The following is a 21,852-nucleotide window of genomic DNA, read 5'->3' as shown; positions in this document are numbered from 1 at the left end:
TCACACCCAAAAGCTTCCTGGCATGCCCACACAGACTGTGGCTTCTATTCACAGGAAGCTGTTGATTGCTAGGACTGGGAAGCAGGTGGGCACATTGCCCAATTAACACCCAATCAGCTCCACTACAACTACTAATAAAACACACACCATAGAAGAAACAAAAAATACTTGTGAGCAAAACACAGCTCAGTCCACAGGCTCAGAGCATGGGTACCCTCTGGAGGCAAAACAGCTGCTTTTTCTTCCACTCCAGATACTGTTAGGGATTATCTGAGGTGGGTCCTCTTACCCAAGGGACAAAAGACAGCTGGGCAGGTGTGCAGTGTTCCAAACATGTTGAAAAACCTTGCTTTATCCATGGAAAAGTTTAGAAAGTACTTAGAAAAATGCATGCTGCATCTCAAAGCTTTGGTGAAGCAGAGTCTGAGGTTTGTTTCTGAAGCTGTTTGAGAAATTCAAATCCCTATGAAAAAGAAATATTTTTGAAATGCACAGGGAACATTACCAATCTATGCAGCTGTCTTTTGTTCTTTGGTTGCCTTTCTGATCTCTTTTTGTTGTTGCAGGCCCACTTATTCCACTTCTACAATTCCAGCTGGGCAACTGAGGGCAAGAGGGTGGTTTATTTGAAGGATGTTATTGTGTTAATGGTTGAGTAGAGATTCGAATTAGGGAACTCCCAACTCTCAAACCATAATGACCCAACACAGTAAAGCTGGTTTGTGAATAACCTTCAAATCAGAGCACTGCAGGCACAATTAAGAGATTATTCATGCCAAGAACATTTCTGACATCCAGAAATGACTTCAGAGTCAACACTGATAAATACAAGCCTTTGAAAGAAAAAACTGAATCATAACTTATTGTCATCTAGCATTGTCAAAAATGTAAGAACTTGAGCTCATAAAAGTGGGAAGGTAACATGGCACACAGATCAATACACATGTATGAAATGTGCTTAATGGTAAAGCAGCATGTCTGAATCTAGGCAATATTGTATTAGGAGTGCCCCAAACAGTAGCAAAACAAAACTGGAGGGAATCAAGTCAGCTAAGTTACAACTTAGCTACAGAGGACGTGTTTAAAAGACAGGAAGTAAACAGTCTGCTGTATCTAGTATTCAAAGGAAAAAGGTTTTCTCCCAGGGAACTGAAGTTGTCATAATCCCATTAGGAATGAGCAGAACTGCTGAAGTATATTAACTGAATAACATTTCTGCAGGTGAACACCACAAGATGTATGCCTTTTGTAAATGCATTACACTCCCATTCAAGTTCAAAGTGTCTTTTTCTTCAAAACCAGCAAAGTGAAAAACAGCTGCTTAGGTTGGGGAAAGTCAGCTTTCTTTGCAACTTTCATATGTTCCAGAACAATCCCACAGTTTGAATTGATATCATTCAATTACACAACTTCAGGCAACACAGAATATTAAAACCAGCATATAGTCTAATGTGCAGGGCTGTCACTTTGATATGGGATTATAGTTCACAGGAAGTAGGCCACATGAATTTGCTAGACAAGTATATTTTTCAGACCAAAAGAATCTATGGAAATGTAATTTTTTCCTCATGTTATAGCAAAGCTTCAATTTTAATTAATATAAATAAACCAAAGATCTAGCTCTGGGTAGAAGGCAAGCATGGGGAAACAAGAGAAAACCCCTTGACCCAAATGCATCTTGGTCATATTTGGTTTGTTTAAAATTTTTGTGGACTAGGAAAATTTAATTTTCACTCTGTGTTTAATCAGTGCTTCTGCACACACTAAAAAAAAAATCACAAATAATTTTGTTTGCTAAATCCAATATGATTCAAGTATAAAGTATATAATCTCAATACATTAGAAGAATGGATACTTTAAATGCAGTTTGAATAGTATCACTCAATTTCCTAGAAAACAATTAAGGTATTATTTCTAATATCAAACCACAGTGCTCTAATGGACTTTCATTTCTCTGCAATATTAATTGTTATGGGCATTTGAGACAAAAATACGAACATCTGATACCATAATAATACATTGGCTTGGTTCAGACAAAGATAAAGCACAATTAAGCATTACATAAACAAGACCTGTGCTAATCCTTTTTCCCACCATGCTCTACTTCAGTTAGTTACTTCCTGGTTTGATCAAGCTGTAATTTACCATTACTTCTCAACTAGCAAACACCACCTTCCAAACATGGAGCCACAGGGCTGGAACCAATGCAACACAACTCAGGAAACACTAACAATGGCTTGGTTCCATTTAAACATAGAAAATTTCACTGTGTGCTCTTAGGCGAGTCATTTTATAGAAAAATAATGGTAAACCTCAGATTAGTTGTAACAAAAATAATACAGATGGACCCTTATTATCCATGAGGGTTCCATTCCCCCCTTGCGGATACCAAATTCTGGATGATATCAAATCACACAGATTTCGGGGTCCACCGACCTCCAAACGCAGCCAGAGCCCTGCTCCAGTCGTATCCTTGGCCGTGGCCCGTGGAGCCTTCACAAGCCTCAGAAAGGCCCTCCGAAAGCACTGGAAGGTAAATCCGGAAAGCACCTTCTCATGCTTTTGAGGGCCTCAGAAAGGCCTCCAGAGGTCCTAGAAGGGCATTTCTGGTTTTTGGTTGAGCCCCAGTTGCCTCCGGAGGCTTCAGGTTGGGCCAAATGTGGCTCAACGGGGGTCTGGAGAATATGTGCTAAGCCAAATTCATGGATCAAACATCCACGAACAGGTTGTTATCCACTGGAGTTCCATTCCAGAACTCCTAATGGATAAAAAAAGTCGATGGATGAAAAAAACAGTGGAAAAACAGATTTAGAGACCTACTTCCAGGTTTTTGCCCCTCCACTGCTCCTAATGCAATAATCTTGCCTCGATATCTCCAGGGGTTTGATTCTGGGACTCCCTGCTGATACCATAAAATATGTTAAATAAAAGCAGTTTAAAAAAATTAAGAAGTGTATCTAAAAACAGCTTTTCTTACTGTTGTAGAAAGGCAGTCAACAATTAGAAATGCAAAGGACCCCCTTCCTTTGCCTGGCTCAGCTGAAGAATGGAATGATCATTTGCATGACTGTCTCTTTCTCCCTTCCTCTATGAGACTTGTATTAAGCCCCAGTGAAGTCAAGCACACAATTAAAGTTATTCAAACCCTACTGATTTCAACAGAACACATCCAGGTATTGCATTACTGAAGTAGGGTGATTGCTATTTCACATAATTACACCTATACTGCTCTATTAGCACCTGAAAGACCATAAATGAAATGGTGAATCCCCATGTCAGCACTTCAAAAAATTACTGGCCATTGAACATTTCTGTTAATCTTATCGAAGTGCCTCTGTGCATAAATACAAGTGGATAATCCTTTATTCAAAGTGCTTGGGACCAGAAGTGTTTTGGATTTTTCTGTATTTCGGAAAAATTGCATATACATAATGAAAGATTTGGGAGATGGGGCCCAAGACTAAACATAAAATCCATTTATGTTTCATATACGCCTTTAACACCTAGCCTGAAGGTAATTTTACATAATATTTTTAAAAATTATATGTGATTGAAACAAGGTCTGTGCATGAAACAGTTTGTGATTTTATTTCTTTAGACAATAGAGTTTTTAAAAAAAAGCAATCTTGGTGCTCAAAAAAGTTCTGTATTTTGGAGTGCCAAGTGAGGGGTACTCAGCCTGTACAACATTCAGTTAACTTGGTCTCTGAGGTTTCATATGTCTGGTTGGATCCTCAGTTCCATTCACCAACTGTTTTCATCCTCGATGGGGTCAAAGTATTTTCAAGTACTGCCATTTGAGTATTTCCTACATGTTTTAGAAAACCAAACAATATCCCAATGCTACTGTTAAAGGGTTCAACATGGTTTTCTTGTCTTAGGCTCTACAACAGACAGGACTGGTCCCTGCAGCTGCTAAAGGGTCTCCTTAAGAGTCAACATTGGCAACGTAAAGTTGGTTTGGCCTTTTCATTAATAGGTCTAACACCTGGACTGCAATCACACACACTTATTTGGAGTAACTGAACTTATTGGGAAGTTATTTTTGAGTAAGCATGCATAGGGTTAAGCTATAAAACAAAGGAAATAGCTCAGCAACCAAGGGTAATCCTAACACCGGTGAGGGTTTGCTTGTTAGCTGTTATTGCATGTGATTTTTCATTTGCAGTTGAAGAATTGAAGAGGGCATGTACCGATGGATTTCATATCCCCACCTCTGTCTTGGACTTCACAAGTAAACTCAGACAATCTCTATTCCTTAGTTTTAGTTTCTTATCCATTCAACAAGAACTAGCCAAATGCAAAAAGATGAAGTTACATAATGCCAACTGTATTTAAGGGAAAGAAATGAGGGGTGAACAATCCAAACCAGAACTTGGAAAAATCCTTGTGCCGCAGAGTTCTCCTTTCTTCTTCTCCTTACAAAAATGGAGTGGGAAATCTGTACATAATTTGCCATGATAGCCAAATCAAGTTGGCAAAAATTTCTGAATGATGGTTAGCAAACCCAGCCCACAGGCCTTATGTTTGACACTCCTGCTCTAGATTTTTATTGAGCTGCATTCATATTCTAAAGCACAGAATATGACTGTGATCTGATAGCTCCTGTCGATATAATCTTAGCTTTCATTCAGAGATGCAAGTTGAAGAAAAATCTATAAGCACTATAAAGATCATCCAATACAAAACAGATGGCCAACACTTATTTTTGCTTTGATTTGGGGAAGATTCAAGTCACTAGGTTTTTTGTTTTTATCTGAAGAAACCCGACAATTATGCAACCACTACATGCTGACACAACAAATTCTATAACTTCCCCAATGAATAGTACCTGCTGAATTCAGTGCAATAACCTGGTTTCACTTGATGCCCAACTGAAAAACTCTAAAGCAAACTGTAGCCCAGAACATTGTGGCTTGCGGAGACCATAATGTCTTTGGACACCTTCAAGAAGCTTAGTTCTGTTTGCTAACTTTTATCATCTTCAAATAGAGGGAACAGTAGAGGGAAAGGAAGAATGTTGGCATCATTTATGAACACAAGAAATGAATAAAGATGCCAGACTGATTCAACTGGAATTTTAAGATGGGTTCAGAAATTCAAGGTATCAAGGATTTGATATAATCCAGCAGTTCCCAAACTGTGGGTCTGTGGCCCAACAGTGGGTTACAACCCAATTTTTGGTGGGTTGCAAAACTGATAAGGAAGATTAGGCTATGTGCATCAAAGGTTAAATAATCTGCTACTTGGGGGAGCACTGCTGCCCAATCAGCATAGCCACAGAGGCTTGAGCAGCCGGTAGTGAAACTTTAAGTGGGTTCCAATGCTAAAAGGTTTGGGAATCACTGATCTAATCAAAGGAGACCTTGCCTAGTGCTGGAAGACCATCTATTTGTATAAACAGAGGTCATGCTCCAATTTACCGGTCAAAGTTTACTGTTAAAAGAACCTGCTTGTACAATTATCATGCGCTGACTCTTCCCAGACAGACCTGTGGAACTTAATGTCGTGTATGTTTATTCAGATTGTAAATCTCATTATGTTCAGTAGTGTTTACTCCTAGATTAAGTATGCACAGGATTGCATCCTTAAACTTTCATCGGGTGACTCTGCTACGCAAGATTGTAATATAGTACTTCCCATTTCTTGCATCTAATTTCACTGCATGGGATGGATGGCATTGTAATTGAATACAAGCAAGTACAAATAAGATGTCTGAGGACTTTTTAAAGCTACACCAGTTGCACTGCGCAAGCAACCAAAACGAGTTTGATACGCCACACCCCTTCTTACTGTACTCTTACTGTTTGGGGATAATAATGTAATCAAAACATTCCAGAAAACTATCTTGCATCCCATATAACTTGTGTAAGATACTTATTTAATATTGCACTCCTGTTTTGCACCAGAGTAGAAGCAGAAAAGAGAACAAGAGCTGAAGCCCAAAACTGATACTGCTCAGGCAAAAGGTTCTCTGCCTTCCTTCCGAGATGGTATCTCCCACAGGCATTTGTTTTAGAAACATACTGTCCTGGATCCAGGGAAAGGTGCCTGGGTGCCAGGGAGAGATGACTGAGTCTCATAATGACTAAGAAAAGCAGTCATTATGATCAGGAGTATGTTCCAGCTTCTAAGCAGTTTGGCTGGCTCTGAGGCTGGAGAAGCCGACCATCCTTGGTCCACGTTATTAAGATGTAATGTAACCAAGAACATAATTTAATTTAAGGCATATGTTTTATTGCGTTATAAAAATTTAAACCTGCAGTTTTTAGCAAATGCCCAGAGCAACTCATACAATGTCCATAAGACAAACAGAATTACTTTTACATAATCCATTAACTTCATGAAAATCATTTAATACAAAATGTAAAAAAATTAGCTACGGTTTCTACAGTGCATGGCACATCATTCAAATATTTAAATTTCAGTGACAGTGCCAAGGAGAAGTACACCACAGAATCACAATACACTGAATATAGTCGGCCAGCATCTTACATGCGATAAGACTTGCACAAATTCAAGTATATGCGCTCAGTCCACTCAAAAAGGCAGAGAAAAACAGTTAAAATAGTGCAGGCAACTCGCCCTACCATTCTACACGCTCCTTTATGCCCCACAGCAAGTGTGAAATGGGATAATGAAGTTGCAGTGTGACTCACGTACTGTGCTTTTAGTTCTTAAAGAGACATTACAGTTTCGACTATACAAGATTTTGGTATTACATACTGACCGCATAACAGTACCCCGCCACGTAAGATGCGGGCAGCCTGTAGTTTATGAACATATTCACACAAAACATGGTCACTTTCCATTGTCCAGAAACTATTTAGGAAAGGAATTCCAGTGTACTCTGCAAAACGTGCACAGAATGGATTTTCTCACAAAGTTATATTGATTATACACAGATAATGGCTGATTCTTCCCTGGGCACTGTCACAGAACTGGGGTTTTCCCACTCCCTCTGTGCTAGCCTGTTTTATTGGGAATGGGAGATGGTGCTGGGAAAGGTAAAACATGGAATGTTGTATAAAGAAATATGTTGCAATGAATTTTTGCATGAAATGTAACCTCAGGGATTATCCTAGAATGTGGGGAGGGGTGAATACCTTGAAATAGAGTTTCGAAAAGCATGGATAGCAGGGAGTTTATTTACGTGTGATGTGTGCTGAAGCTGATTAAGAGGGAAGTGAGTTACAGATGAAAGTAATTAGAAGGCTAATTACCAGGGTGGTGTAATGGTTTGGGAGGTGGACTTAGACCTGGAAGACCCAGGTTCAAATCCCCCCTCCACCATAAAACTTCCTGGGTGACTTTGGGCCACTCACTTTCTCTCAGCCTTACCTACTTCACAGGGTTGCTGTGAGGACAAAAGCAGGGGAGCAGATGTGTATACCACCCTGAGCTCTTTGGAGGAAGGGCAGTATAAAAATGTGAAAAATAATGATAACTTTTCCAGGTGAGATTTGTACTATAATTAGAATAAGGGACCTGATACATGTATTTGTAGTTAGATTATTGGCCAATGTAAGTTTAGCAGTGCATTATAATTGGGTAAAAATCCCATGAGGGAGGGATTTCTAGGTATTTAAGAGTTAGGATTTAAGTAAGAGCTACTGTCTGAGGGCCATTGAAGCAGGTTGCTGAAGAGGTCATCAGTTTAGAATTCTGGGCTTAGAGCTATACAAGTATATAGTTAGTAGATGAGCTAGTATGGTTATTTTCTCTGCTGTCTGTGATTGTATCCCTTATTTCTGTGAAATTCTTCCTTTGAAAACCCTGGTATAAGGTGGAGGAATTTTTGGATTGCATATTTTATTGTTTGCTTTAAACAAATGATCTTTCAAGGATATATTGAAGTGCTTATATCTTGACCAGGAAGTAGTAAGCTGCCTCTACGAACCTGGAGAGTTTTTGGGAAGCACCTGAAAATTGACTAGTCTTATCCTCTCCCTTTGGTGCTCTGTTGCTGAATTTCTAAGTATGCTGAGAGGCAGAGAGGAGGAAAGGGAGGAGTGATTGATAGGTGCTTGTGGGCTTAATAGGTGCACTACACCTCTAGGTGAGCTGAAGTAGTTGGATGATTGTGGATTAAGTATCCCTGGGGCTTGCAGACCCTTAAAGTGATAGGCCCTTTGGAAAAAAGGCATGACAGGCACAAATACTGAAGTACAGAATAAAGGTAAGCTCAACCTATATACATATGCATGTACTGAGTACATTTCCCTTTAACACGTAATTTAAGTGAGACTTGGTCCAAAGACTACCAGGATTTTGGGCAGCCACTTTTTTCATGAGTGTGCCACAAGTCCAAAGAATGAGAATGTATTCTTCTACTATGTTACAGTACACATTTAGCCTTTGAGGAATAATGTCCAGTTTATTGCACTGGGAAATATGCAAACTGCAGCAGATGACTAGGCAAAAGCAGGAAGGCCTGTAGGCTTGGCTCGAATATAAGCATGTCAGAAACCCTGTTGCCTCTGTCACATGACACCAACTGTAGAAGTTGGCCAATCAGGATCCAGGTGAATACAGTACAAGCACCAGATTTGCTATCTGATTCAGCCCTTGTCAATTATAATGGCAATGAAGATGAACTACAGCTGCTAACTCATTTCACAACAAACATCCATAAAATGGAAATATCTGCTGAGCTATACCATGTTTAAAAATTATATACCTACATGGCTCTACTGAACTTTACCATCTCTTGAGCCATCCAGCTGAGATTTTCTTTTGCATTCTTGCAAATATTTTGATTAAATCTAACTTGTTTTCCAACTACTATATTCATGAATAAGAAAAATTACTTTTATTGAAATAACTTTTATAATAATAATGTTAATACTGCTTGAAGATCAAAGCAATGGCTGAGCATGTTCAATGAGTTGTAGCACGGAGTCTGAAACAAATACACATTCAATTCCAAGGAGAGTCTGCCTAAAGAGTTCCACACAAAATTCTCGTTGTAGGAATCCATCTAAATCTGTCTTTGCTTCTTCAGCATTAAACCTCTTGAATAATATTCATTTTATTTATAACATTTCTATGCCAGTTTTCCAAGTATTTAAGGGGTTTCCAAGCTGATAGAAAGTCAACATGCCAGTGCAACCCAGTATATACAGTAGCCTTAGCACCCACACGGGCAGGAAAAGGAATGGGTTCTATTAGGCTTTATGGTGATCCCTCTGCACATGGGTGTTGTGCCTGCAGTTGACTGGATCAAGTCGGAACTATCCAACTCTTTACTCCAATAACCAAATTTGCTGAAATACTGTGGTCCACCAAAACATTAACATTCAGCAAGAAGAAAGGTGACACAGTTCAAAATAGTTGCTGTGCAAAGGAGTGAAAAACAAAACCATGATGAAATGTGTTTTCAGGGGGGGGGGATTACTACACTAAATTAAAGTCCTGGATTTAAACTGAAACTGAAAACTGATTTAGAAAGTTTAATGTATAAATGTGTCAGGAACACTAGGGCTCCAGATGTGTGTACCATAACCAAAACCAGATAATTCATAAGTTATAAGTACTATAACTTTTCTATTGCAACATTCTTCTAGAAATGAAAAGATTGCTTATGACATCAATAGCTACAGTAACTGTTAAAAAACACCCCCAATAATTATTGCAAACTTATTCATACACAAAAGAGGTTATGTGATATTCTCTCTTAGTCATGGAGAACTTTGGGGGCATGCATAACCTGACAGACAGACACTGAATATTAGGGACAGAGGAGCCATCACGTCTCCTTTCATAGCTCCCTGAGCTGACCTCTCACACCAGCAAAGGAAACAACCCAACACACCATGAAAGGTGGGCTGTGAGGTACATCAATACCCCTGGTTCATCAGAATACATCAGAGTATGTGGGACATCACTTTCTTTTGCAGGCCACAACCCTCATGCCAAAGTTACATTACAGCTGTTGTGGCATAGCTAATGAGGTTTAGAAATGGGAAAGGAGGAAGGAAGGTTCCTCCGTCTTCCCTTCTTACAGTTCTTTGACATTCTGAATCAGAAAAAAGCAAGTAGACTGATGAGAGAAGAGAACTAGTATAGCATATAGCCATTAACTGTATAGTATTTGGACTTCAGGATTAACCTTTGTCCAGGAGAAAGATAGTCAACGTTAGGAAAACGCATGGTATCTTATATTTGAGCAGCTAGATAGAAAGTATGCATTGTTCTGGTCATCAAGCTATCAGAGAACTGGACATGGGATGGCTAAAATGACCCGGGGACTACAGAATCTTCCTTATAAAGATAGCCCTAAGAAGTTGGGGATTTTAAGAAGGCGAAACATGCCAGAAGTGTGGAAAGTGAATAAATTCTGTCTCAAAACAGTAGTGCTAGGAGTTGTTTAAAGGAAGTGATTGGCAGCAGATTCAGGACAAAGGCAGAATTCTTTCACATAACACAGTTTATTGAACTGATTGCCGTAAGGAAAGTAGATGGTCAGTACATAGGTGGCTTTTACAAATTTATGGAGAATTGGGGCTGTCAATGCTTCTTAGGCATAAACAGTTCCTCCATATTCAGGGGCAGTATACTTCCAAATTACCAGTTGCTGAGGGCAAACTTTATGGATTGCTATCTCCATCATACTCTGTAAACTTCCAATGGGCATCTGGCTGGCTACTACTATGGATAGTGATGGACAAAACAGATCATTGGTTTGATCCTGCAAGGCAATTCTTACAGGGCTTACATGCACAGAAAATGCACTTAAAGAGACTTCAAATAAATATCATTGATGTTATGAGAGTTGCAAACAGAGTCACATTTAAGATTGCTCTTGGTGTTTTGCTTTCCCCCCCCCCTCCAAACAAAACAATGCAAGACGCAAGGAAACTATTTCCTTAACAGATAACAGAACATAGCATACAATATACACACTTATTAATTAAACACTTGCAGTACCAAGTTAGGCTCTAAAGCAAATCATTAGTATTCAATACCCAATATCCTTGGTGAAACAGGACCAACTAAAAGCTTTACACCTATTTCTAATCCCCACTGTAGATCTACTTACCAAATCCCTGTGTAACACCCAGTTAGCATGTAGGTAATGAATACCATCTAGGATCTGATATAATAGAGATTTCACCATTCCCCGAGGTAACTGAACTGGTTTCTTGTTTGCTTTAGAAGCTCTGTGAAACTTTATTATGTGCTGCAAAACAGAAAACAAGTATATGTAATAAACCCAAGTGCAAATATTTGACACAATTGTACAAGCCAAATTCTCCTCTGAATTAATTAGTCAGTGTGGCATTTCTTGGCATTTGAACAAGGATTATGTATAGTTCTCCCATTACAAGACCAAACTCCCTTTTGTGTTGGTGCAGTAATAATTCCTATGAAGCTGCTTCCTATAACACTGTTTCATTAAAGCACTCTTCGTCCTGGGTACCATTTTTACAGTATAATAAAAATAAAAAAACTTAAAATTCATAAAAATATTAAAATGTTTGGTGAATAAGTGCAGTTATATGGGCTGTAGTTTCAGCTAATTGGAGCTGCATATTGTAGCTGGAATAGTCTGCACCAGTTAAACTGGTGTATTCTGGTTGGCATGGGGCCAATTGTTTGCTACCAGAGATACTATGTTTCCTACCAGAGAGGAAACAGCAGGCAAGGCAAGCTACCCTAGAAGTCTTCTTCAACAAGAATGAGTCCTTCTGAGATTCCAAGGATGAGTCATAACATGGCTCATTCACCCAAGAATAGCTTTCCCCATCATCTTCCACTACTGATATGTAGGAGGAATGACAGTAGTGGTGATCACTTACACAGCAGGCACTGGTGAGTATAGTAATGTGAAAGCATCTACATTACAACGTTATAATTACCTCCCATAGTGCTGTTTCACCTAGCACTCTGTTTTCCAGGAACACATGCATATTGTTAAGAGGTATTACTGTACAGTGCTCCAGCAATCAGATGCATTTCAAAATCTGATTACAGTATCTTCTAATCTTAATTTACAAGCCAAGTGTGTTTTATACCCTCTCTCTGCCAACACCTACCCACCACTTAGTTTTCTTTCAAAGGGTTGGTTCTATAATTATATTTGCCTATTCCAAGTCTTAAAACTATGGATTTTGTTTCTTTTTTTAAAAAACCAAACCAATGGACACTTCACACCAGAAAGCTCAGATATAAATCTGGAACACGATTAATTAGGAGCTCCACAAGCAGAGCTCCTAACATTTTTCCTAACCTGTTTACACCAAACATTTTCAATATTTGAAATGTCTGTATTTTTCATCAATAGTACAGTCATTTCTCCACATGCACCTTTACACCACATACATGGAAGCATACAGGGCTTGAACTGGTCATGCCCATTACATAGGTCTGATAAGGTAGTGTGTTGCCATTAAAAGCTTGAATCAGAACTACAGTTTAAGTCATTTCTATTTACATTTTAAGAGGACTAATCCACCATTTTCTTTATGCTTTTTAACACAGACAAAGAACAAACTGTTTCTATGAATTAAGCAAAAATGTGCAAAACACTTTCTGTAGAGTTTTTTTCTGTAGCAATATCTTTAGACCTTTATTCACCTGACAACATGACCTACAATTACTCTAAGCCTGCGATTCCATTTTGGTTCCTGGAGCCCTTTACATTTCTAGAGTACTGGTACATATGCAAAGTAGCTTAGCACACGGCAGATGACGGCCACTTATGAAGTGCTCCTGGGGCCCCAGAAGGGATCTCAGGGAGTACACTTGGAGAAATGCTGCTCTAAGCTATAACCATCACAAGGTCTTGAAAGTTTATCTATTGGGGCCTACAGTTGAACACTTTTAGCACAACACGTACACTGTCTGAGAGCATATATCAGATGTACTTTCCATTCAGTTTCTTTAATCAACCAGTCCTTGGAAGATTTTTACTACCCCAGAAACATATCCTGTAAAATATGCAGTTAGTGGTGCTACACCTTGCTCAACATTGAGCCAAATACGAATTTTCCATAAATAAAAATATACTCAGGGGAGAATTTTCATCCCAATGTGAACATCAATTTCCCATGGGGTGAAAATGCTACCTGGGCTATATTTTCAATGGGGATATTTTGATTGTTTGCACCCGAAGTGATTTTTGAGATGTATTAACTATCTCGTTAGTAAAAAATAGACTGCACTTCCAAGCCTCAAGACTCTTTGTAGCTCTGAAGACACCCAATCAGTGTTTTTCAAATGTTTGACGGCTGAAATCCATGGTTTCAAGAGTCACAAAGCTAGCAACCCAAAAAGATAACATCTAAATCTCTAATACAGCAAGAAGACTGAATGTTTCTGCAGTGAAAGAAAACAAGGCCCTAGCAGCTTTAGCAGACTTGCTGTATTTATTCCTATAAGGTCAATGTCAGGTCAGTTTCAAAGCTCCAAAGGCTTTTGCTAGAGTGTTACAAGGAGAAGATTTGGCTTTACTTCAGAATATACCATCTCTGCATAAAACCTATGTAGTCTTGTTTACAGAGTGACAATAACAGTAGAATAAAAATATTTTTATAAGTTGTAAAAGAACAGTTTCTCATTTGTGGATGTGGCTGGGTGCCCAATAGTTTAAGTTACAGGCAAAATTTTATTCTAGGCTTATTTTCCATACAAAGGTCTTCTCAGAGCCAAGTTGTTAACCAAACAAACCAATGTGTTTTGGGCAGGTCAATATCTATCTTGATTTCTATGGGAAAATCCTATTGAGGTAGTAAATGCATCCCAAATGATATTAACATGTTGGGGCTGTTAAAAATGTAATGCTACAGCCTAAGAACTTTGAATATTTTTTGCAAATCTTGCTACTGTACATGCTGAGAGAGAAATGTGATTGTAAATGGATCTACTCTACAGCTACTTATGAACAGCCTTCATTTACCACAAGGCTTTTGTGAGAAAGAAAATATGCATAGGAGAAGCAGTGTGAACAGTACCGTCTCTGTATTAAGCTGCAACTGTAAAATGCCATACAGTGGACAGCATAAATGAGGTCCCTCAAGGTACTGATCAGCAACTGGAGATCATGAATCAAATTTGTCTCTGCAGTTGCCAACCCATTAGAAAGAGGAGTGAATGAAAGCTGCAGCAATGGGACCTGCTTGGAGGTCATTTTTAAGAAACAGAGGGTGAGGTGTTAAGCTCTACCACCCCTTTCTTTTTTCAAACCCACAATTGAATTGGTTAAAGCAGGGGTTCCCAAACTTTGCAGAGCCACCATCCACCTCATCCTCGGCAGTGGGTTGTGACACTCCTGGTGGTACTGGAGACTTCTCCTGGCCCAGCAACACAGTCTTATCAGCCTCTGTAGAGTTTCTGGAAGCAAACTGGGAGTGGCTTACAGAGGCTTCTGAGGGCCATGCAGAGGCCTGTAGAGTGGGTCGCTGGGCCAGGAGAGACCTCCAGAGGCATATGATATATTTATTGGGGCTTCTGGAATGGCAACTGTTTGGAGCTGAACCAGTATAAGGATGGGCGGATCCAGTTCACAACCCACTATGCTTGAGCTTGCGATCTACCTGTGGATTGCGACCCAAGCTTTGGGAAGTGTGTAAAGTAATTGCTGTCCAGGGTTCAAAGATAGCACAATGATACTTTTGTTCTCATGAATGACTTCAAAGGAGTCTGCAACATTAATATTCATATTCTCTGCCAATCATCTGATAATGAGTATTCAAAGTTACACTGGAACAAAGGGCAGCTTTTCACAAGACAGCTGTCATGTTTGAAACACAGATATGAAGCTGTCCTAAATCAAGAGAAACATGCATTTCAATTAAAAGTAATGGAACTATGCATTAGAGAGTGCTTTATACCACCTGAATTACTGTCTTTCATTGCAGTATGCCTCAGAGCATTTCCTTGCAGTACCAGCTCATCTGTTACTAACCAGTAGTCCATTATCTATAAACAACCAGACTTCCTTACCCAGAGGTCATGTTCCGCATAGTCAAAGAGAAGCCACACTTTTCTGTCAGCATGAGACAAAAATACCTTTTGCAGAGAAATAACATTTGGATGCTTGAGCTCCCGCAGCAGCTGCAAAACAAATACCATCCATTAAAAAGGTGTCTATACAAGCCAGAGATTAGAACTGACAATTCCTTTTATATCTTTAAGCCCTACAAATAAGCTTGTTTTTCAAAATTAATCTTTGAAGCTTTTAATCCAGAAGAAAAAGCAGCATGGGCTCCATTTTAATTAAGGAATTCTTTATAGACAAAAGGCAGACTACAACTAGGTCAAATGCACCTCCCTTAGGAAACAGGTGTTACTATTTAAGTTTAAATGCTTATATAAAAGTTGCATTTCAAAATAAAACAGATCATAACTTTATATACAAGAAATGTGTTTCCCAAAGAAGAAAGCCAAATATTTGCATCACCTGGGTTTCTCCCTTTTAAAAGCCTTTGTAATAGTCAGAGAGAAGGTAGAAAGATTAAATTCAAATTTACTATATCTGATAAATTTAAGTTCAAGGAAAAGACTTAAGCAACACACCTGTTTACTAGTACATAGTCTTCCAACTGTTGAATTGCTTGCACTGACATTTATAACTTCCTCTCCAACATCAGAAATCACAATTTTGAACAGGAACATTGGGGCCATTGTGACTTAACCCTGAATACAGATTACTACAAGGGACCTCAAAGCATTAAAGACTTGAAATGTCTTAAAATGTAATCTAGTATCATCACTGCCTTTGTTGATCACTCTTTACTGGATTGTGCATAATGGTCTTAGACCCAAATCCTAACCAACTTTCCAGCACTAGCATAGCTGTGTCAATGGGATGTGTGCTGCATCCTGCTGTTGGGTGGCACTCGTGGAGGCCTCCCCAAAGTACAGAAATGTTTGTTCCCTTACCTCGGAGCTGCATTGCTCTTATGTTGGTGCTGGAAAATGGGTTAGGGTTGTGCCCCTAGTGTCTTAAACCTAGTTTTGGGGGAAAAAATCTGTTGAGATATAGTTCTAACCTCACTTACTAGAGAGTAAGTTTCATTGAATCCAAATGTGAGAATGCTTCCATGAGTACAATACTTACTCCTTGTGTATATACAGAGGACTAAGTATTTCATCAACAGTATACAAATAAAATGGAAGAATCTAACTTCTCTTCACACACATTTCCTGATGATGTGGCCAAACAAAGAACCTACTTAAGAATAAACCAACTATTTAAACTAAACCCTATATAATGTACAGTAGTTTCTCAAATCTGTGAAGCCACCTCTCTAGATTTTAATTCCTATCCATTGTCTACCAAGTTGTTCTTGGAAATCACTATCACTTGCTTTTAGGGTTCAAAATGTATAATTATGATTTGCTGCCACCATTCCCATTAGTCTCAATTTGTAATCTATCACTCCCTTCAAGCCAAACATAGTCAGCCACACTTGTTGCTATTTTGCTTTAAAAAGACACCTCCACTTATTTCATTCATTCATTCATCTTTATTGGCATATGCACCTCCATTTGTGCAATTTCTGCATGTCTAGGATCATGTGCAATAAAGTATACTGCCTCTCATAACAGCCACATCAGAACATAAAAGTAGTATCCCTATTTCAACCAAAGAAACATTTCCCCAATCAGTACTAAAATGCTTGTATTTAAATACAAAGCATTTTTGGACCACTTTTTTGTGAACACAATCCAAACAAAAACAATAGTAACAGATAAAATTAGCTAGGGCACTAAAAACTACTTCTAAGAGGACTGGGATAATAAAAAAGTCTTCATCTTGCACTTGAAGACTATTGTATGATGTAGGTGCCAGGCAAGTCTCTCTGGGGAGAGAATTCCACAAGTGGGGAAGAACCCTGACTAAGAAAGCACTCTCTCCAGCCAACACTAGCCTCTCCTCTGAAGAAAGAGGCACTTGGCGGAGGACTTTTAAGACCACCTCAGTGCAAAGATAGGATTGTGTGTTCTTCAGAGAACACATGCTTAAAAGACACAAAATGCAATCACAAGGTATAATCACTAAAATACATACATACATTCAGAATTAAAATTACTTACTGCTATTTCTCTGCATGCAGACATAGAAATTCCAGTACCTTCTATTTGTTTTAGAGCATAATCTTTATCATCTTTCCTGTGGAAAAAGAAAGCACAAATTAAGAGTGCATTTTAAAAATGCAAAGCAATTCAAACCAAGCATAAAAGAAAAAAATTATGATTTTTTAAAGACCAAAACAAGCTACTGCTGTACGCATATCAAAGATCTGTCTTGTTGGATGGATTAACGTGTGATCTCTGTGCAGCAGCACTGCACATCAGATCATTTCTGTCCAATGTTGCATATACACAACAGGGACCAAATGTGTACACCTGTGGGCAGAGCAAAAATGAATTTAATCTTATTCATGCAGCACATATACATGTGAGCTGATCACTGCTGAAAGACACTTCCTGAATTAAATGCTCTGTTCCAGACACTCTCATGTAAGTTGAGTTTTGTATAAGTGGGAACCAGGCTTTGCAACAGGAGTCATCATTGCTTAGTAAAGCTCATCAGTCACTTTGTGCTGTAAGCAGAGATTGTTCCCAGCATGCCCCACATATACCCTTTCATTTAAAGAGCCTGCATGAAGAAAGGTCTGAGATCGCCCCTTCCTCCATGCGGCTCTTTAAGTGAAAGAAGAAATGTGGGGCATGCTGGGAATGATCCCAGTTTATGCAAGTCAGCATGTACCTGTACAACTCGTGATTAACACCTACAATTTTTATTTTTAATTTCAGTCAAGCCAGAAGTACAAGTCCTTGACAAATTATGGATCAGGACTCACAAGAGTTTAAATCAATTTTATATCATGCTTATGATCATGAAGCATCACACCAATTACATAGAAAAAAAAAGTTTCTAGACTTGTAATCTGAATCTATTAAATAACCTTGATCCCTTTGCAATTGAAACAAGAACTACATCTAAATGGTCAAAATGTCAATTTTAGATTTTAACCAAAATTCTTCTCAGTTTGGTTTGCAAAGCCTGCATCTAAGTGTCTATAAAACTGAAATACTATAAAAGGATACTCAAAATAATTGAACTAAATGTTTTGATGATGCTCAAAAATCTGTAATATGCCAAGAAAGTTTATGTTTCCAAGTGTAGCATTGAGCATAAGAGATATAAAATGTTTAAACTTGCTTGAAGGAGAAGAATTCCTTTAAGACCAGTGGTTCCCAAACTGTGAGTGGAGAGCTGTGAAAACCAGCCAGGGGAGCCATGGAATCCTCATAAAAAACCTGCCACCTTATATAATGTATAGGATTGTAACCCTAATGGGGAGCTACAACCAATGGCCCAGGTCAAGGGAGCTACCAACTGAAAAACTTTGGGAACCACTGCTTTAGACTTTTCTGGCTGCTTAGTATGCTAAACCTTCCATTTCAGCACCACGGGCAGAGAATGCATCCTACAGCACTGGACGCATCTACCTACAAACATTTACATGAAAAAAATGCAAGCCATAGCCTTCCTGTGTGAAGTATATTTCAAACCCTCTGCAAGATGGGTGGACATTTGGAGCTAAGCTTGACAAAACTAGGTACAATGACTCAAACACTACAAATTGCATCTTGTTTCAGTGTATGTCTGCTATTTAGAATTTATACTAGGGGTGTCCCAAGTTTTTGGCAGGAGGGCCACATCATCTCTTGGATACTGTGTTGGAGACCAAGAAAAAAGAATTTACATTTAAAATTTGAATAAATTTACATAAATGAATCTATTAGAAATGGAACTTATATGAATGAATGAAGGTCTTACAGTCGCTCAAGGTCTACAAAAGACCTTAAGCAAAGGTCAGCTTTTCCTTTGGTGCCACTGGTGCTTCACAGACATTAAACAGAAAGCAGCGGAGTGAGCCCTCAGCCCATAGCTTCATGAGAGGTCAGCCCTCATGCTGAGAGTAGTTGCATTGGGCCAACGTGGGCTCCAGCAAGTCTCCAGTGGGCCAGAGGCTCATTGGAGACTGAGGTCTCCCTGCTGGCCGGATTGGGGGTTACCCATATTCTTCAACCCTGGGGTTAGGAAGCCTCATTTGTGGGGTCGCAGCAACAGAATGGCCTAGTAGTGGCACCAGCAGCCTCATCCTGCCAAGCTCGCCTGGTCTGCACCACTAACAGTGGGGTCATTCTGATGCTCAGAAAGTAGACAAAGGCAGATTCCTTCTGGTTAGGAAGACACGGTGGGCTGACGGCTGCTGGAAGCTCTGCTTATCAACAGATATGTCCATCGGATTTAATCTAAACATCCCTGGACTGAAAGGGGCTACGGCATGAGATTAACCACAATTAACTCCAGATGCTCCTGTTTTATCTCCCTGGGGCGAAGGCTCTGGGTGTAAAACAGTTTCAGAGCGAAGGAGTTGGAGACTATCGAGCTCAGCCACGGACATAAATGTAAGCCTGACCCCCCCCCCTTCCTACAGCTTTAATTTTCTGGGGCACGTAGCGGAGAACAGAGTCGGGAAAGAGAAAGAAATATTTGGACTTGAAAGATAAGAGGGACTAACAGCAACAAGACAAGAAATAACTAAAGGACTAAGAATTAAGAACTATAAAGAGTTAAAAGGAAAAAAATTATGGAATACAGTATGAATGCCCAGTTGGGTGGATTTTCAAGCTGGGATCGAGATTGTTAAGAAGAGAAACGTTAAGAGTTTTTATAAAACACTTTTGGAGTTTATTCCTTTGGAGTTTTTTATTTTTAAATAAGACTCTACAGTGTGTGGGACAGAAGGAAGATGGTCTTGCTTTTTTGTCATATTGATTAAGTTTTTTATGAGCTTATCAGTTTTGTTGACCATTTCTTCTGGGAAGTGAGAAGTTTGTTATGGTTATAATACTTTGTTTAAGTTACCAACATTAATAACAGAAGATAATAAAATAAAAACAATAGGCTGCTTGCTGAGGTTTCTGCATAAAGGAGTATACTGATTATCTGGTGGTGAATTAAGACAACTACTTGTGAAGTGTTACAGATTGGAACACCTGTGGAAATTTAAGATGGTTATCTGTGGATTGTGACAGACTAATATTTTTAAAGGGATAATGGCCACCACTAGCGGACATAATACATTGGAACAGATACATAAAGAGAAATCCCCACCAAGATCATCAGGGAAAGAGCTGAATCTCGAAGCTATTCAAGATTTACTAATGAAGATGGAAAATCGTTTACAGGAAAAAATAGAAGGGATGGATGGGAAATTCAAAACATTACATCAAGAAATGCAGGAGATGAAATTATAGATGCAAACAAACATGTCATGTTGGGATGCAATGTGGGAAGAAACAGAGACAAAGATAAAAGGGATAAATGACACAATAAAAGTTCATGAGACAAAATTTGAGGATTTGGAAGTCAGAGACGATAGGAATCAAAATATGTTGGCATTGATTGAACAGGTGCAAAAAGAAAATATTTTAAGATTCAGAGCTATACCAGGAGAGGAGATAAGAGCAGGATGAGGGAAATTTTTGGCAATTTTGGCAATTCAATTACAAAGTGATCCTAATGAGATGGAGATCGATAAAGTCTACAAAGTAAATACAAGGATTGCAAAGTTGAGAAAACTTCCAAGAGATATACTAGTGCATTTCACAAGAAAAAGGATAAGAGATATTATTTGATGGGAGATTGGAATGCAGTTGTGTCACCACAAAGGGACAAAAAATCTGAGAAAGATAAAGATTTCTCAAGGGAAATTACCAAAAACTTTTTTTTTGATTTGGTAGAAGCTTTAGGGGTTGTAGACATTTGGCGAAAAATGAATGGAAATACAAAAGAGTTTACCTATTATTCAGAAAGACACAGATCATTTTCAAGAATAGATACGTTTTGGGTGACAAAGGACATTGCAGTAAAAACTTCTAAGACAGAAATCCTATCAAAGACTTTTTCAGATCATAATCCAATAACTATGACTATTAAGAAGAAACCTACAACATATAGATGGAGATTGAATGAATTGTTGTTACAAAAAGAGTTCATAATAAAGGATGCCAAGCAGAAATTAAGGGAATTTTTTTATCTGAATTTAAATAAGGGAACAGAAATGAAGACAGTTTGGGATGCTAGTAAAGCCTTTATGAGAGGATACTTTATTCAGAAAAGTATAGAACAGAAAAAAGAGAGACAAAGTAAGTTTCAGAAAATTGAAGAGGAAATTAAAAAGAAAGAATACGAGTTAATAGAAGTCCCTGGAGATACAATTCCATCTAATTTATTTCATATGATTACCACTTTAATTTTCACAATACTTATATTCCAAATTCCCTTTTCATCCACTTTAATTTAATATAATTAATAAAATATTTATCTTAATACCACTTAATTTCTGCAATATTTATATTTCAAATTTTCATTTAAATCTATTTAAATTTAATATAATTAAAAAAATTCTACTTATTATTCAAACATTTTGAGCTTCTTCTTATTGCTTGCTTTATGCTCAATCTTATTGGTGTTCCCTCTTAGTCCTCCAACTGGTTCTTCCACGTCTTCTTTTTCATCTTATGTCTGTTGAATTTCTTGGCCCCCCTGTGTTTTCCTTTCTTCTTCTTCATTCTGTTATTCTTGAATTCAATCCATAAATTCTTCCTCTTCTTGAGACAGCTTGCTCTCTGAACATTTCCTCTTTTTTCTTCCTTAAGGTTCTTAGTTATTATGACAATTGCTTCTTCTGTCTCGTGTCCCATTTCAAAATACTCCACTTCTTTAACTTCGCCGGACATCTGATCCATTCTTTTTTCTTCTCTATTGTTTATAATCTGTTCCTGCGAGTTTACAAGGGAGGAACTTATTTGCCCAATTTGTTC

General features: G+C 38.5%; 1 protein-coding gene across 4 annotated transcripts in view; it reads right to left on the bottom strand.

Annotated features, from left to right (window-relative positions):
* CDK8 (cyclin dependent kinase 8) overlaps positions 1-21,852 on the bottom strand; it is a 71,108-nt gene that overhangs the window by 25,191 nt on the left and 24,065 nt on the right. For 3 of the 4 annotated variants that reach the window (XM_066619673.1, XM_066619674.1, XM_066619675.1), the window contains exons 2-4: positions 17,044-17,119; positions 14,947-15,057; positions 11,042-11,182 (exon numbers count right to left, since the gene is read on the bottom strand). In XM_066619673.1, coding sequence (XP_066475770.1) covers positions 11,042-11,182; positions 14,947-15,057; positions 17,044-17,119 — 328 coding nt within the window. Of the gene's footprint in view, positions 1-11,041; positions 11,183-14,946; positions 15,058-17,043; positions 17,120-21,852 lie in introns of those variants that run through there. The other variant, XM_066619676.1, reaches the window with a different exon arrangement.

This window comes from Tiliqua scincoides, chromosome 3, assembly GCF_035046505.1.
Source record: "Tiliqua scincoides isolate rTilSci1 chromosome 3, rTilSci1.hap2, whole genome shotgun sequence".
NCBI lineage: Eukaryota > Metazoa > Chordata > Lepidosauria > Squamata > Scincidae > Tiliqua > Tiliqua scincoides.
The sequence above is the reverse complement of the archived record's forward strand: the minus strand, read 5'-3'. Positions and strand labels throughout refer to the sequence as shown.